The following is an 18865-nucleotide window of genomic DNA, read 5'->3' on the forward strand; positions in this document are numbered from 1 at the left end:
CTCCCCTGGTGCAGCTTGAGGCATCAGGTCAAGCTGTTAAATTTAGGACCCTGAATTGTCTTGGTGTTCTAAAGATCCCATCATGGCTTTTTGGGAAGGTAGAGGATAAAAATGCCTTGTGCCTAGTGCCTGAGTGGTGGGAGGGGAGACTGGGGGCACAGATGAGCCTGACGTAGTTCTACACATCTCTGTTGATGAAAGAATTGGGGCTGTTCAGCATGGAGAAGTGAAGGCTACAGGGAGACCCTAGAGCTACATTTCAGTAACTGAAGGGGACCTAAAGGCAGGCTGGAGAAGGACTACCTAGGAGATAGAACAAGGGGCAATGGTTTTAAACTGGAGAAGGGTAGATTTAGGTTGGCTGTAAGAAGGAAGAGTTGTCAAATACTGGAACATGTTGCCCAGGGATGTGATTGAAGCTCCATCCCTGAAGACATTGAAGTTCAGATTAGATGTTGCCCTGGGCAGCCTGATCTACTTGAGGATGTTGTTGCTTCCTGCAGTGAAATTGGACAAGGTCTCTTCCAACCCAATGCACTGTGTTAATCTGTGAATCTGTCTCTGGACTGTGCGTGCCAAGGGAAACCCTCTGGAGCATCTAGTGCTGTGCTCCATTTGTGATAGCTCTGAGCACCCCTGAAAGGCATCTGGTGAGAATGAGCTACTGTGCAGGCCCCATGGAACCACTCAGGGCCATTTGTGTTTTGTGGAAGTGACCTGGGTTACCACTGTTGCTGAACTTCCCTTTTTTGTTGTTGTTGCTTTTTGTTTTATGCTGCTATCAGTGCTGTCTTGAATATTTGCCATTGCCAAGCTAGTGCATTGTAAAAATCTCTGCTGCTTCCCAGGGAATTTGGGAAGGTGCCATCTCTATCAGCGCTGACATGCTTCTTCTGTAAGGACCTGCTGCAGTCATCCTGCTACAGGCTGACCCTATGGAGCCCTTAGGGCCCTCAGGGTGAATAGAATAGAATAGAATAGAATAAACTAGGTTGGAAGAGACCTTCAAGATCATCGTGTCCAACCCATCAACCAATCCAACCCACCTAAACAACTAAACCATAGCACCAAGCACCCTATCAAGTCTCCTCCTGAACACCTCCAACAATGGTGACTCCACCACCTCCTCGGGCAGCCCATTCCAATGGCCAATCACTCTCTCTGTATAGAACTTCCTCCTGACATCCAGCCTAACCCTCCCCTGGCGCAGCCTGAGACTGTGTCCTCTTGTTCTGGTACTGTGTGCCTGGGAGAAGAGACCAAGATCTGCCTGTCTACAACCTCCCTTCAGGCAGTTGTAGAGAGCAATAAGGTCACCCCTGAGTCTCCTCTTCTCCAGGCCAGTTGGTTCCTCTTACACTGTGCCTCACCAGCCAGGTGGAGGGAGCTGTGTGAGCACGACTCAGCCCCCAGACCTGGATGGTGCCAGAGCCCACTGTCGGTTGCACCAAGCCTGGGTTTTGAGACATGCTGGGGTGAGTCCCTGTGTGAGCTGCTTTTGGAGTATTACCCACAGGGATAAATAAAGGTGTTGAAGTTTCTTTGAAGTAAGGACTTTTCTTGAAGGAGTGACACTGTAGGAGTTCTCTTTTGTAAAGAAAGGTGGGGAGGTTAGCATGAAAAAAGCACAATATCCATTACCGAGGAGGGCTGCACACAAAGCACTGCCAAGTCGGAGCAGCAAGCACCCTCAGCTGACCTGGGAGGGACAGGAGCAGGACTAGCTGTAGTCACCAGCTAAAGCCAGAGAGGGATGTGTCCTACACTGCAGCCCCCCTGTGCTCCTCACATGTCCTCAGCTCACCCCACAGCACTAGCCGCTGCAGCACATGTAGGATGGAAGATCTGATTTACTCACAAAATAAAGTGTGAGGTCTCTCCTGGTTTTCTTCCACAATACAACAAAATGGAAAATGGGAAGTGTCTGGATGGAATTCCCGGAGGAGGAGGGAGAGGGAGCCCGGGATGGGGGCCAGAGCAAGGATTGGATTTAGGAACAGGAAAATGGAGAGGAAGGGCTGCCAGCAGCTGCTGGCGCTGCTTGAGAGCAGGAAAGAGAGAAGATAAGAGGGAGGGGCAAAGGCAGAAGGGGAAAGAATGGTGGGTGCTCTGGTAGAGAAGGGAAATCTGAGATGCTCTATTGCTGTGCTTGACACCTGATTAATGTGTTTTAAAAACACTGGGGTGCCGAGAAAGACATCTGACAGGTTACCTAACACAGTTCCTGTGACTTCACCCTGTGCTATTTGTGCTTCTTCCGGCCAGCAAGAGATTGACCTTTAGTTTAGTATCCCAGTGTCTAAAGTAGTTTGGGGTTGCACGTTTAGAAAATACACATGGAAGACTCTGACAGATATTTTTCAGGGGCTTTTCATTGATAACTAACCCTTTCCACAGGGGATGTCTGCCCTGGAGCAAAAGCAGACTTGGCATTAGAGAGACGCTCAGGGCTCTGGAATAGTTTGTGCTCCCAACTGCTGCCTTATGTAGAACTGCATCCTGCAACTGGGGAATAGACTGCTGAGAAGAGTGACTTTATCACCAGACCCCAGGCTGGTAAACAACTGGACACATCTTGAATGACGTTTGTTTGTGTCAAAGCATCTGTCTCTTTTCAGTGTGGTCTGCTGTGCACAAAATGGTGGTGCCTTGTTTATACAGCACTTCCTATCTCCAGTGATAAGCTTGCTATAATTAGAAGCTATGGAATAACATAGTTTTGATAGACATACTGCTTACTACTGTTAGGTTGACATTCACAAACTTGCTAAATACTTAGTTCCTATCCTGAATTTAGTCCTTTAAATGATAGTATGCTCTGCTCCTGAAGACAACGGATTTTTACTACAAGAAAAATCTTGTCTCTTAATGATATCTTCTGGATATTAGTGATTTGTTTCTCTCATTCTATTTTTATGCCTAATTGTATTTGTTTTTTCATGGAAAGTTTTTGGTAGCAGGGGAACTTCAGGGATGGCTGTGGTGGGTTGAGAGGAAAGGCCCAGCCATCACTTAAAATTACTCTTTCACCTACTGGAACCTTAAACTTCTGCTTCTGTGAGAAGCATCTGGAAGCTTCCCTCATGTCTGATGGGGCCAATGCCATCTGGCTCTGAGTTGAGCCAAGGCTGTGCCCATCAGTGATGGTGGTAGTGCCTGTGGAAGGGGAAGAAAACTGCTGCATGACAGCTGTTGGAGAGGAGTGAGGAAATGTGAGGCAAACACCATGGTCAGAGAAAAATCAGGGGGATGAAGTGCTTCAGGTGCTGGAGTAGCCCATTCTCCTGTAGCCCATAAAGAAAATCATCTTAAGTCAGGCTATCCTCATGCAGCCCATGGAGGTTAACAGTGGAGTAAATATCCACCTGCAGACCATTGAAGACCCCACTCAGGAGCTGGTGGATGTCCAAAGGAGGCTGTGACCCCATGATAAAACTGCACAGGAGCAGGCTTCTGGCAGGATCTGTGGCCCCATGGAGAGAGGAGCCCACACTGCAGCAGATTTGCTGGTAAGACTTGTGTCCCCATGGAGGACCCATGCTGGACCAGTCTGCTGCTGAAGTACTGCACTCTATGGAGGGGACCCAGTCTGCTCCTGAAGTACTGCACTCTATGGAGGGGACCCACACTGGAGCAGCTTGTAAAGAACTATAGTCTGTGGGAAAGACTCATGCTGGAGAGGTTCATGGAGGACCGTCTGATGTGGGATGGACCTCTTGCTTGAGCATGAGGAAGGAGCAACAGAGAAAATATGTGATGAACTGACTGCAACCTCCATTCTCTCTTCCCCTGTGACACTCAAGGACAGGAGGTAGAGAAGTTAAGCCTGGGAAAAAGGGAATGGTAGGGTGGAAGTGGTTTAAGATTCAGTTTTTATTTCTTATTATCCTACTCTGATTGATTTGGTAACTAGTTTCTTCAAGTCATGTCTCTTTTGCCCTCAATGGTAATTGGTGTCCTTGTCTCAACACATGAGGCTTTCATTCTGTTTTGTCTCCCCTGTCCAGCTGATGAGATGAGTGATAGAGCAGCTTCAATGAGCACCTGAGGGTCAACTCATCACACAGAAGACATAGGCTATCTCCCTTTACTAATGAACCAATGACAGTGGCCCTGAAATTTGCTCTTTTCAAAAGTTTATGTCAAGCTGACACTATCTTTGTGCGTTTGGGGTGGCTCTTTTCCATTTTACCTTGAAAGAAGCTCATATCCCAGGCTAGTATACAGAGGAATGGTTCTCTATAGATGCCATGACTCACCTATCCTCTACCAACCCTGTTCAGAGCTGTTTGAGACAGCCAAAACACTCAGGATCTCACACTAGATGCCAATGTCCCTAGGCACTATGTGGGAGCAGAGTAAATGGTAGACAGTCCAAGAGTTCTCTGGGACTTTTTGGAGACACCATACACTTTTCCACTTGCTGAAGTCTCTCGGCCAGTCCTTCTATAGGCAGAATCATGTTGGAATAATATGGCAATAAGGATCTGACAAGGTTTCATTCGGTTTTCTAGAGGCACAGCAATGTACAGTATTGTTTAGGACTCCTCTGCCTGCTTCTTTATCTTAGTCACAATGAACAACACTTAACATCTTTGTAGTACTTATGTTCCTTGGAAGGGTTTACATGGGATCCACTCCCAAGTCTTCTCTATTAGGTGACTGGCTTATCAGCCTGAGGCTACAAAGTCAGCTGTCAAGTACTGTTAGCAGCTCACTGGGGAGCCCAGATTTCAGCTGAAAGTGCTTCTGTGAAAGAAAGACCACAGTTTAGAGATCCTCCATTGCTACCTTGAGCATTCAAACTCTTTCAATACCAGTCCAAAACAAGGTAGGGGGAAAAAAACAGTGGGACAGACAAAATGGGATTTGCAATCCAAAGTCCTTGATATAAAGAAGAGTCTTAATTATACCACAAATATTCCCAGATTGTCACAGTAAATTGCTTGTTTATTTCCATGAAAAATGACAACTACTGCTGAGGAGTTTCTACCCTACAACTCTCGTCTTTGCATTATCTTTGCTGTAGATTGATGACTCCCTTCTCCAGTACCTTGGAAGCCGTACTAGAAGAGCAGTTCTTTACGTGCCTCCTGCCCATCGTGAAACAGACCGTCAGCTCTGGCAGCGTATCCTGGCAAAACATGGATATACAGTCACAGTCCTTGAAAACAGGAGGCTGATGGAAGATCCTGGGCATGAGGGCCCTTACCAGAGTAAGAATAATTGGACTTAATTACTTCATTAACTACTAAATGTTAGCACTGATTTAGTGTCCTTCCACAGCGGTAAAGCTTATAAAGCCTTAATGTGAGCAAGGATAACCCCCAAATTCTAGCTCTTCTCAGTTGTGCAGCTGGTTTTCCACAATGAAATGGTTCTTCCATGAGATATATCCTTCTGTTAAAAAAAAATGCAGCAGAGTGCTTCCTCATAGTCTTGCCAATCAGACCGATTCAGTTCCTGATGACTTCTCATACTTCATTAATATGAGTGAGTGATTTTTCAGTAGAGCATTTCATAAAAACCCCAAATTTAGTTGGTTATAAACTTTATTTTTTCCTACATTTGGTTCTTTCTCAATTTGCTTCTTAAAGAAGAGCTATATGCATGAAGGTATGCTTTTTCCTGCAGTAATGTTTTGATTGTTCTGTAAGTTTGTTAAACACATGGTGCAGAAGAAGTACGTTGTGCACACACTGCAGATGCTGAGCTAAATTGCTGTTGGTCTTTTGGTCATGTTGAAATTTGATCCACAGTTAAAGTGGGCTACTAAAGAAGTCTCTTGCACAAGGGAGTGTGGCTTTCTTGTGTAGGGTTATACTGGGCTTGACAGAGGAGCTTTTGGTACCAGTTCTATACATGCCAACTATGTTTAAGCGCTCTTGGACTACTTAGAGGTATGAACTGAAAACTGATCTCAGTTTGGTCTTGGTGGAAGTCAATTTTAAGAACAAGAAAACTGAAAAAATACACAGGCTACCATTATGTCAGTAGAAAAATGATGTGGTTAGTTACTTCTCATGCTAAAGGAAGTGTTGCTTGCATCATTCAGGCTTGCAATGCATTCCTGGCTTTACCAGAGAGCTGTTTTGTTTTGTGCTCTAAGCAATCAGTGCAGCTTCATCAGTGAAAAGCGTAGTTATTTGGCATGCTTGAGGCTGCTCAAAATTCCACCACTAAGAAGCAGCAGTTTTCTCAGGGGGCTGTACTAAGAAATAGTAAATTACAAGCCCTATGAGGAGAGGCTGAGGGAGCTGGGATTGTTTAGCCTGGAGAAGAGAAGGATCAGGGGTGACCTCATTGCCCTCTACAACTACCTGAAAGGTAGTTGTAGCCAGGAGGGGGTTGGTCTCTTCTCCCAGGTAACCAGCACCAGAACAAGGGGACACAGTCTCAAGCTGCGCCAGGGGAGGTTTAGACTCGAGGTGAGGAAAAAGTTCTTCACTGAGCGAGTCGTTCGTCATTGGAATGTGCTGCCCAGGGAGGTGGTGGAGTCACCGTCCCTGGAGGTGTTCAAGGGGAGATTGGACGTGGCACTTGGTGCCATGGTCTAGTTGTGAGGTCTGTTGGGACAGGTTGGACTTGATGATCCTTGGGGTCTCTTCCAACCTTAGTTATACTGTGATACTGTGATCTTCACCTCATTCTTTTCTTTTAATCTGGTTTCATAGGCAGCTTTCAGACAGTCCTTGCCTTAAGCGCTATCCAACTCAGATACAGTGTGTATGCAGGCTTTGCTAATGTCAGGTGTGCTGCAGAGAGAAGGTGGCATCTCTGGGGACCACGTGCACAATCTTTGTGGAATGCTTTTGTTTCACATGGCCAAGGAAGTGGGTTTTACAAATTCAGTTATGACCTAACCAAAAAGTGACTGTGGTAGATCTTCCTACAGTGATCAGCACAGGTTGACGTTCCCCAGTACAGGAGTTTACCCTCCAAACACTGCCTCTGCAAAAAGCAAATTAACTGTGAGTAGTTATATCTCACGGGCTAGAGCCAGCACTCTATGCAATTATTTTTTTTTCCAGCAATGAAAAGAATAATAAAATTTAATTTTAGGTATTTTCCTGCATCTCTCAGCAGATGTTTGAGTATTTGAAAAAGCCAAGTGCTTGCCAGTTTAAGGTGAAGAGTTAGACTCTACTAGTTCTCTTGCACGGCAAAATAAGTCTGCCTTCAACTATTCCCTGTGTTATGTGAGTGCCTACCTTTGAAGTCGTATTTTGAAAGCAAGAAGTAAGTAAAAGAACATGTCTGCATACCAAGGCAATCATCTTTTTGGTTTTAGAACTAAACCAGCTTACACTCAAAGCTATTTTTCTTTGCCAAGAGAGGATGGGGTTTACTGTTCTGGATAGGATAGTACTCCTTGTTTTGGAGAAGGGTATTTTGAGCTAGGCTTTGTCATAATATTTTCCTAATAGGAGTGCTACAAATGTTTTAACACCATGCTCCTTGAAGCCTCTATTAAAAAGATATAGGTAATGGATTGAGAAACAAAGATGGGGACTGTTGTAAAAAACTGATCAAAAGCATCATTCTTTCTTCTTTGGTATTATTTAGCAGCTCTGTCTGGTGCTTATGTTTTTTTGTACAGTCTCTCTTGCTTGTGTATCTTTCAAAGCTCACTCTAATTTTGAAAGGATTTTTGTTTAGAATGGCTGAGAGCCAATAGTCCAGCTGAAGTCATATATGGAAAAAAATTCACCACAAAACATTCCTAACTTTGTTTTTTTTTTCCCTTGTGCTGGCCTGCTATTAATTTTGGGACAAGTTCTACTCCCATTTGCAACCCAAATGTGACAGCTCTGTCTTCCAAAGACATCTTCCACACCTGGGCTGCAGCATTGTGTTGAGCTCGTTGCTGTCAGAGAGTAGAAAATCAGGAGAACGCTTTCCTTCAGTGGAAATTTTTCACTTCTTGCAGACCAACCAAAACATTTTGAGCTTTGGCTACTGGAAAACAGTTGGCTACAAAGGAAAAGGATCGTTTGGGGTTGGGTTTCTTTTTTTTCCTTTTTTATTTTTTTCCCCAGGCAAAAAGACTGTGGTTAATGGGTTTCCTATGAAAAATCTGAACAGATGCTTTCTGCAGGAAAATACAAATTATTCAACCCCTAATTTTTCACAGATAAATAGCTCCATCGGTAGATTCTCAAGCAACCTGAAGTAGCTGTGCTTTCACTATTCCTGAGCAATTAAACCCACATGGAGGGAAAAGGCCATGGACTGATGGTATCTATGCCTGCTCCTGAGCTCTTTCAGTCTTTTTGCAGAAGGCCTAAATGAGCCAGTTTTGCTGTAAGGTTTAACACATCTCTTCATCTGCTGATAGAATGGAGATAGAAAAATGCTACTGTGTTAGTAGCAGATGATGGGATAGTCAGGTTTTGTGGAGAGCAGGAGTTGTCACCTTGGGCATGCAGCTGGGGTAAATCCATATTATCATGGTCAGTATCTCCAATATCTGTGGTAAGTCCATCATGAAGCAAGGATTTCAAATGAAGCTGGATAACAGATGATGAGCATAATAATCAGATTGTAATGGCCAGCACATCCATGAATAGTGTAATCATTTTGTTTGCCAGATAGGCAGAAGAAGGTGTGATTTGTGTTCCTCCTGCTTTATTCAAATGGAAGTAGTTCTACACAGAGAGAGTGATTGCCCATTGGAATGGGCTGCCTGGGGAGGTGGTGGAGTCACCATCATTGCAGCTGTCCAGGAGGAGGCTTGATAGGGTGCTTGGTTGCAAGGTTTAGTTGGACCTGATGATCTTGAAGGTCTCTTCCAACCTGGTTTATTCTATTCTATTCCAGTCATAGAGGCATAACTTATTGGACAAATTCTGCCTTTGCCACTGCCTTGGAGGGTATTAAAACAGGTGTCACACTCTCCTGGAAAATAATAAAAGGATCATAAAGAAGAGTGAGAAAGCCCCACACCTCCAGGCTTCCTCCTGGGAGGTTTGCCATAATCACAGTTTCACAGTATAACCAAGGTTGGAAGAGACCCCAAGGATCATCCAATCATTCCCTACCCCACAAGCCATAGGCCTTCCTTCTCTCAGCCCAGCACAGAGCTGTGCTGCTCTGTCAGAGATGAATGAGTAAGCCACCTGGCTTTAGACTACTCTTAGGTCTTCCCAGAGTGACAAAGAAGACCTTGCCAAATACTCTCCTGAGTCTTCTGCCTTCTTCCCTCTCCCCAGAAAATTCTCATCTCTGGGTCCACAGTAAAGATTAACAGGATGTGTTTGTGCCTATGGCTCTGTGATGCCCTGTTAGCATTTTCAAAATATTTTCTAACAGAAAAAATGTAACTCAGAAATTTTTTGCACCAAAATGTACTTCTGCCCTCCAAAATTAACATTCCCTAGTTACTGATCTGCTGCCTGATCCATACTTTCACTAGATGAGATCTTCTAAGAGAAATTAGCTGCTCACATCTTTCGTTCTGGAGCTGTCAGTTTTTCTGTCCTTCTCTCATTCTGCCTGCCTCATTGGTCAATGGTCACCCTCCATTAACAAACATTTCCTTCATTTACAGTATCACACTATCACAGTATCACAGTATAACTAAGGTTGGAAGAGACCCCAAGGATCATCAAGTCCAACCTGTCCCAACAGACCTCACGACTGGACCATGGCACCAAGTGCCACATCCAATCTCCTCTTGAACACCTCCAGGGACGGTGACTCCACCACCTCCCTGGGCAGCACATTCCAATGACGAACGACTCACCCAGTGAAGAACTTTTTCCTCACCTTGAGTCTAAACCTCCCCTGGCGCAGCTTGAGACTGTGTCCCCTTGTTCTGGTGCTGGTTGCCTGGGAGAAGAGACCAATCCCCTTCTGTCTACAACCACCTTTCAGGTAGTTGTAGAGGGCAATGAGGTCACCCCTGAGCCTTCTCTTCTCCAGGCTAAACAACCCCAGCTCCCTCAGCCTCTCCTCATAGGGCTTGTGCTCAAGGCCTCTCCCCAGCCTTGTTGCCCTTCTCTGGACACGTTCAAGTGTCTCAATGTCCTTCCTAAATTGAGGGGCCCAGAACTGGACACAGTACTCAAGGTGTGGCCTAACCAATGCAGAGTACAGGGACACAATGACCTCCCTGCTCCTGCTGGCCACACTATTCCTAATGCAGGCCAGGATGCCATTGGCCCTCTTGGCCACCTGGGCACACTGCTGGCTCATGTTTAGGCAGGTGTCAATCAGCACCCCCAGGTCCCTCTCTGTTTGGGAGCTCTCCAGCCACTCTGACCCCAGCCTGTAGCACTGCATGGGGTTGCCGTGGCCAAAGTGCAGCACCCAGCACTTGGACTTGTTAAATGCCATCCCATTGGACTCTGCCCATCTGTCCAGTCGGTCGAGGTCCCTCTTCAGAGCCCTTCCACCCTCTAACTGCCCAACATCTGTTCCCAACTTGGTGTCATCTGCAAACTTGCTGATTGATGACTGACTCAACCCCCTCATCCATATCATCAATGAAGATGTTAAAGAGCACGGGGCCCAGCACTGATCCCTGGGGCACACGACTAGTGACTGGCTGCCAGCTGGATGTGGCACCATTCACCACCACTCTCTGGGCTTGGCCCTCCAGCCAGTTCCTAGCCCAGCACAGAGTGTTGCGGTCCAAACCAAATTTATCAATTTTTCACCTTTAATATTAGTTATACACATCTCAGAAACCTGCAGGCTCTGAAAAACATGTGCAGTTGTATGCTACAAATCTGCATAACCTTGCTGGTAACCAGCCAGCTTGGCCATGAAATAAAGCACATCCACCAAGGGTGCTGGCAAACTGAGAGCAGTGAACATTATATGCTCTCTGCTGCCTTAGAATGTTAATTTTCATAATTTGGGGGAAGTTTTTGCCATAGAATAGATTAGAAGAGAATAGAATAGATTAGAATAGAATAGAATAGACCAAGTTGGAAGAGACCTTCAAGATCATCACATCCAACCTATCATCCAACACCACCTAATCAACTAAACCATGGCATCAAGCACCCCATCCAGTCTCCTCCTAAACACCTCCAGTGATGGTGACTCCACCACCTCCCTGGACAGCCCATTCCAATGGCCAATCACTCTCTCTATGAAGAACTTCTTCCTAACATCCAGCTTAAACCTGCCCTGGCACAGCTTGAGACGGTGTCCTCTTGTTCTGGTGCTGGTTGCCTGGGAGAAGAGACCAACCCCCACCTGGCTACAACCTCCCTTCAGGTAGTTGTAGACAGCAAGAAGGTCTCCCCCGAGCCTCCTCTTCTCCAGGCTAAGCAACGAGTAACTTCCAAAATGAGCAATAAACTACTCTCATAGTATTGATTTCAAGCAATCATTTCCTATTCTTAGAATACCATAGTTAAGTACTTAAATTTTACAGGGGCTTCTCTTTGCAGTTTGAGTGACACCCACTGAAGATGAAACTTCAGCCATGCTACTAGAAAAAAAAGTACAGTATACATATTGATTTGGGAACACTATTTTTCCCTCCCCTTTTTGTTATTTATTGTTCCATAAGGCAAGTATTGAGCCCATCTTAGCTTTGGTCAATATTAGCTCATTTTAGCTCTTAGTTCAATAAGTCTTGATGCTTATTTCAACTGAAATCAATACCAGCTTCATGTCCTATTCATTCACCTGAGATTGTTAAGTGGAGATCATTCTATATACATTTTATCTCCTTAAATTTACAGATATTGCAAAGAATATAAGGTCTGGAATTATTTCCTCTTTGCTGACTTTGTCAATATGCACTGAACTCTCTTCCATTTTCTGCAGCAGTAAAAACGTGTTTAAGTACTTGGCTGTGTACATTAAGCCTTGGTTCCAGCAACTAACTGTGAGGATGATCTGGATTTTTGCAGATGTGGGAGTGGTGCCTGGGTGGAGCTGCTCCCAGAACAGGAAGGGATGTGTAAGACAACAGAGCCATGGGAACAAATCCAGGCAAATGTTGGCCCTTCTCCTTACGTGCTGGGTCAAGAGAGCCACTTGGCATTTAAGGTGGTATCTCCTGGCATTACTTAGATATTACAGCAAGGAGTGAATATTCCCTCATTGCCAAAGCAACCTGAATATAGTCAGACATAACTCATTTTGCTGCAAAAACGCTGATTTGAGAGTTGTATGGTTCTGGCAGATACAGCCTCTGCTGCCTCCCTCCTTGGCTGTCTATGGAGTACTGTGTTGTTTCCTTGTACCCAGCAGTTGCTCCCTGTAAAACCTGCTGACTGGGGAATGTCAGGAAGCCTGACAGGGCAGGAGCAAGCACAGGTGTGCAGCAGATGTGGAGTGATGTTAGCTTCGGGTTTCTGTCTCATTCTGGATGCTGCATGACTGGAGAAGCATTGGGGACAGATGAAAGAGAATTCTGCTTTGATTGTCCTACAAAGCAATTTTCCAAGGCAATTTTGGTATTATTTTTTTTTCATTCCAGTTCGTTGGATATCCTTGGAAAAATTGCTCTTTAAAAAAAAAAAAATACACCTTTTCCATGGGAAGAAAATGTCTATGCCCATTCATTTCTATTCACACTAGGACTGGGAGGCAGAGAAATGTTGCCACACCAGAGTCAGAGGTGGAGAAACTAGGATAAAACCCATATGAGTCACTGTCAAAACCAGGATGAAATGCCTGTTCCTTCCTGTATATCTTTAAGTGATTCCTTTTGCCTATTGTATCACTTCTAATACTCCTTACTAGTCATATTTTTAACCAGAGACTAAATCAGCAAAAGAATCAGCTTAATTACCAACATCTGTCCAACAGCAAAGTAGGAACTTTTGGAAGTGCTACTTCATAAGCACAGCCAGTAATAGTGTTCTCAGTACAGCTAATTAGTCTAGGGAATAAATTACAGCTGTGGGTTTGGGAGGCCCCCAGGGCCCTGTCTGGTGTTTCTCAGACATTAGCTTTCCATTTTCCAGGACATACTATATGAGCCAAAGTTGTGAGAATGATAGGAGGTGGTAGAGATTGGAGGACTCGGAGATGCTCATTCTTCAGTGAGTGTGAAGACTAGCATGGCAGGGGGAACAGATGCAATTGTTAATGTAATATATTTTAAAAGCCTGCTACCAAGGGAAAAAGAACAACCTGTTCTTCATGCCTCTAGTAAGTAGGATAGAAAGTACTACAACCACCACAAAGAAGTTATGTAAGATATTAGGGAAGATGTTTTGTGGATAAGACTGGTCAAGTAATCAAATGGATGCCCTTAAGCTGTTGAGCATTCAATCTTGGAGGTCTTGAAATGTTAGGTAAAGAGACTTTACTGGGTGTAGTGTGTCCCCTTGTGGGGTAACAAGATGGACACATGGGCTTCTTGAAATCTGTGACTAGCCCCGAAAGCATGAGACAGACAAGAAGCTGAAGAGGGAAAACACAGTGGGCACTACCTGAGGAACAAGCAATATGTAGTTTACTGCATCTTCTTAGAATGCTATTCTCAAACAAACACCCCACCCCACCCCAACAACAAAAACCACCACCCCCCAACCAACCAAACAAAACCCAAACCAAAACCAAACCAAAAATCACCAAACCACCCAAATCTATGAGAATCTACTCCTGACAGCCATGGGGAAAAGGGAAGGGAGCACAAAATCAGTGATGCTTAGCATACAACCAGATGAAGTTTGAAGGCAAATAACATAGGCTGAATCAGGGAAGGTTTTCATAGGATGGCATGTGAAAATCAGTAGTAAGAGCACCAAACCTCCTCTCTTAGTAAGCAGTTTTCTATTATGTTTGAAATACATTAGCAGGAGTAGGTAGCATTACTTTTATCTCCACTTCTATGTGTTTATTGCAGTTTTAATTGTTCAGAGTAGAGTTAGGAGGCCTGCTTGCTAGTTGTTACAGCCTCAGACAAGTTTTCATGAAATCCAACTCACTTCAGTAAAGAACTATGAAGACTAAAGGCCTCAAGGAAAATTGCTAGTGTGTTCTGTAAACATCTGGTTGCCATTTTCAATTACAAGGACCAACCCACTGAAGGAAGCAGTTTAGTTTTTTTGGAACAGAAATGGGACACTGGGGTTTTTGTTCTTTTTCATAGTGGAGAGCAAAGGAAACATCAGGAGCAGAGAGGTCACCAGATACTCAGATTTTCTAAATACAAAAGTCTCTGAGAAAATTAAAGTAAATTGAAATCAGGTTCTGAAAGTGTAAACAAGCCTGTGGAGGTAAGGTTAAACAAGCAGGACTGGAGATCCTAGCATGCCAGGAAAAGCATAAGATCATTCTATCATAAGTAAGCCACTTAAAATATTGTGCAAAACAATAATGATGAGGCTAGCCACAGAAATATTTTGTGGGTTACCATACAAATACATACATACATACATATATATATACATATACATATATATATACATATATATATATATATATATATATATCTTCAGCTCTAGCAGATGTAAATTTGCTTCCAAAACCGATTTGGGTTGACTGTTGGTACAGATATATAGCTGACAGTACACCAAATGGGTTGGTTTCCTAATGCAAAATATGTCATGTGGGACCCAGGCACAGTTTTGACAACTAGTTTGAGAAGCAAGCTTTTTAGTCTGTTGTTCAGCAAGGAGCTTCCTAAACGAGCTAAACAGGTAGAATATGCTCCTCAGAGCACATTGAGTTACAGGCATAATTAATGTTTGATAAGTTTGTTCTGCTTCCTTAAAATGAAAGTTCAAACTGTTTTAGGGGGGGAAAAATAGAAAAAGGAAAGAACTATACTAGAAACTCAGACTGCCTTGGTGACTTCTTATTTTTGCCTTTAGCAATTAACCTGGCTATTTGCCTACCAGTTGAAAGGCAATGCCCAATCTCATGCCACAGACACCACTAGTTTCAGTCCAAGGCATTCGTTTCTGACGTACCCAAATAAATGCCACTCTCTAATGTGGGGTTTTGCCATTGCAAAGTACAAATGCAGCATATATTTTTCTGAACAATGTGTATTCTCCTTCCTAATTATTAACAGAACATACTCATGTTTTCTAGCAGAGGAGCACACAAGCTAGTCTTTTGTATTACTAACCTAAAACGTCTGTGGAATTGTACCCTTCCTTGAGAAAGGGAAGTTCTTTGTCCGTAACAAAAGCATAAGGGCACTGAACTCCATCAAGTCAAACCCCAAATATAACATTAAGTCATAAAGTTACCAAATATGCTTTTCTTGTTCCTTTTTTTAATTTGATTTAGTTATTTAATGTTCATTTTAGTCATATAAATGAAACATGCAGTCCAGTGGAGAGTGGTGTTTAACTGGGCCGACTTAGAACTTAGAATAACTACAATATTACACACTCATTACACAGTGAGCTAAAATTAAAGCTTTTCTGGAATAAGTTATGTCATGCTAGCAGAATGTGACAAACACCAGTGTCCAGACAGATGCACACGTGGGCCAAAGGAAGGCAACAATGCACACTGAATAAATACAAGGGATTAAGGTGTAAGTATACAAGCTGTATAATGTGTTAGCAACATGTAAATCCTGCAAAAGAGTTTGAGGCTATGTTTTGTAGCTATAGGATAAGAAGGTAGCAGTGGATGATTGTTTATTCAAGTGGTTTTGAAAAGCCTCCCTTTAAAGAAATGAATCCTGGCTTTGATAGGGTTCAAGCAGATACTGTGGTTTATAAACATATATGTCTGTTCCCAAACGTCAGATGATTGTCTACTAATAGAGGTGCTGGGACAATGACAGTTAAGTCTAGCCAGAAGCCTGTAGCCGTCCTGCCAGGGCATTCTCTCTGGGGAACTGTTGCATTAGTGTTGCCCAGCATTTTGGCTGCTCCAAGCTGTGCACCCTTTTTGATGTACTCGCTGGCTCTGAGCCCTGGTCAGCTATGAGTGTGGTGTCTTTCATCATCGTGCTCCCATTTTGGGGAGAGGCTTTTTATGCCACTGGGCCCGAACTATTCTTTCATTTATTTATTTTTTTAACTGCAGCTACCACAGCTTCTATTGGTTGAGATAGCAAAAAGCTTATACGCTGTGTGGGCCTTCATTGTAGTTTGCAGCCAGCCCACTACATTCCTAGGTTCAGATTCCAGCTTTCTCCAGCTGCATCCACTTTCAGCTGACAGCTCTTTTGAATGCTGCATCCCAAAAATGTCCCAGACATCAAAAGTGCAGCAGCCACCCACGGGTTAGAACGTGTTTCTGCCAATTTCATGCACCGTATTGTTACAGTGGTTTACTTTACATTAGATGGGAGCCTTTCCTTCATGAGAGGAAAGATTATTTTACCCCTCTGATGTTCATTGTATTCCCTCAAAGTTGATTTTTCAATGAAATACTGAATATTATTTTATTCAACCCCTGAGGTTGTTGGTTTGGAGGAAATCCTGATTGGTACAGATGTCAAAGAGGAAGGAAGCTTCTCTGACACACTCAAAAATCAAAACTATCCCTCGGATTCAATATGAATGTAAGAGCCTTGATATTTCTGGGGAAAAAAAGCTTAATGCAGAAAAATATTACTGAAAATGACACCTGCTTTTGATCCCCCAGGGATCAGTGCTGGGCCCCATCCTCTTTAGTATCTTCATTGATGATCTGGATGAGGGGATTGAGTCAGTCATCAGCAAATTTGCAGATGACACCATGTTGGGAGCAGATTAGAGGGCAGAAGGGCTCTGCAGAGGGACTTCGACTGACTGGACAGATGGGCAAAGTCCAACATGATGGCATTCAACAAATCCAAGTGCTGGGTGCTGCACTTTGGCCACAACAACCCCATGCAGAGCTACAGGCTGGGGTTGGAGTGGCTGAAGAGCTGCCAAACAGAAAAGGACCTGGGGGTGCTGATTGACAGCTGGCTGAACATGAGCCAGCAGTGTGCCCAGGTGGCCAAGAAGGCCAATGGCATCCTGGCCTGCATCAAGAATAGTGTGGCCACACCTTGAGTCCTGTGTCCAGTTCTGGGCCCCTCAGTTTAAGTAGGACATCGAGACACTTGAATGTGTCCAGAGAAGGGCAACAAGGCTGGGGAGAGGCCTCGAGCACAAGCTCTATGACGAGAGGTTGAGGGAGCTGGGATTGTTTAGCCTGGAGAAGAGGAGGCTCAGGGGAGACCTTATTGCTCTCTACAACTACCTGAAGGGAAGTTGTAGCCAGGTGGGGTTTGGTCTCTTCTCCCAGGCAACCAGCACCTGAACAAGAGGACACAGTCTCAAGCTGCACCAGGGGAGGTTTAGGCTGGATGTTAGGAAGAAATTCTTCACAGAAAGAGTGATTGGCCATTGGAATGTGCTGCCCAGGGTGGTGCTGGAGTCACTGTCCCAGGAGGTATTCAAGAGGGTATTGGACGTGGCACTTGGTGACATGGTTTAGTCATGAGGTCTGTGGTGTCAGGTTGGACTTGAGGATCTTTGAGGTCTCTTCCAACCTTGGTGATACTGTGTGATTCTGTGTGTGATTGTGATTAGAAAGGAAAAAATCCCACAGAATTAATTTCTATGGTTTTTGGCAGATGTGTTTGCTTACTACACAATGGCCTTTTTTTCCACAGAGAAGGGCAAAATATGGAACGTCTTTGGATTAAAAAGTAACAAAGAAATAGGCTTTGAGCAACCTTAACTGGTAGCATGTTTAAAAAAAACACATAATCTCAACATATCTCCTCAGTGATACCTTACATAGATAAAATATATTCAGACTTTGATAGAATAGAATAGAATAGAATAGAATAGAATAGAATAGAATAGAATAGAATACAATACAATACAATACAATACAATACAATACACCAGACCAGGTTGGAAGAGACCTTCAAGACCATCGTGTCCAACCCATCAACCAATCCAACCCACCTAAACAACTAAACCATGGCACCAAGCACCCCATCAAGTCTCCTCCTGAACACCTCCAATGATGGTGACTCCACCACCTCCCTGGGCAGCACATTCCAATGGCCAATCACTCTCTCTGTGTAAAACTTCCTCCTAACCTCCAGCCCAAACCTTCCCTGGTGCAGCCTGAGACTGTGTCCTCTTGTTCTGGTACTGGCTGCCTGGGAGAAGAGACCAACCTCCGCCTGTCTACAACCTCCCTTCAGGCAGTTGTAGAGAGCAATAAGGTCTCCCCTGACCCTCCTCTTCTCCAGGCTAAGCAATCCCAGCTCCCTCAGCCTCTCCTCATAGGCCTTGGTTCCAAACCCCTCACCAACTTCGTTGCCCTTCTCTGGACTCGTTCCAGCAAGTCAACCTCCTTCCTAAACTGAGGGGCCCAGAACTGGACACAGGACTCGAGGTGTGGCCTAACCAGTGCAGTGTACAGGGGCGGAATGACCTCCCTGCTCCTGCTGGCCACACTGTTCTTGATGCAGGCCAGGATGCCATTGGCCCTCTTGGCTGCCTGGGCACACTGCTGCCTCATGTTCAGCCTACCATCGACCAGTACCCCCAGGTCCCTCTCTGCCTGGCTATTCTCCAGCCACTCTGACCCCAGCCTGTAGCTCTGCATGGGGGTTTGTAGAGGGAAGGACAGAAGAGCTGACTGGTATGCCTTTTGGAAAGCCTGAAACAAATGACTCCAGGCCTAAATTGTTTCTAATGTGCGCTCATTGTTGTAATGACTTTGATTCTGACATTTGTGGTAATGCTTTCCAAACTAAATATTTAGCTATGAAGAGGAGCTTCAGTTTTAATTCCCAGCAACTACTAAAATTGTCTATGTACATAGAGTATACTGAGGTTTTGTTTTTTTCCTGTGTTGTGTAAATGCAAGCTGAATCTGGCAGAACCACAGCTATTTAGAGCTGACAGTTAGAATACAGCTTGGGGGGGGGGGAAAGAAAAAGGACTTTCAGTGTAAAAATGGTAAAATAAGGCAAAACCATGTT

The 18865-nt window shown here is 44.3% G+C and overlaps 1 protein-coding gene across 1 annotated transcript in view; it reads left to right on the top strand.

The window, feature by feature from the left end:
* CPED1 (cadherin like and PC-esterase domain containing 1) overlaps positions 1-18865 on the top strand; it is a 181279-nt gene that overhangs the window by 10596 nt on the left and 151818 nt on the right. Inside the window, exon 3 of the mRNA XM_054173871.1 lies at positions 5030-5216. Coding sequence (XP_054029846.1) covers positions 5030-5216 — 187 coding nt within the window. The remainder of the gene's footprint in view (positions 1-5029; positions 5217-18865) is intronic.

This window comes from Dryobates pubescens, chromosome 27, assembly GCF_014839835.1.
Source record: "Dryobates pubescens isolate bDryPub1 chromosome 27, bDryPub1.pri, whole genome shotgun sequence".
NCBI classification, from domain to species: domain Eukaryota; kingdom Metazoa; phylum Chordata; class Aves; order Piciformes; family Picidae; genus Dryobates; species Dryobates pubescens.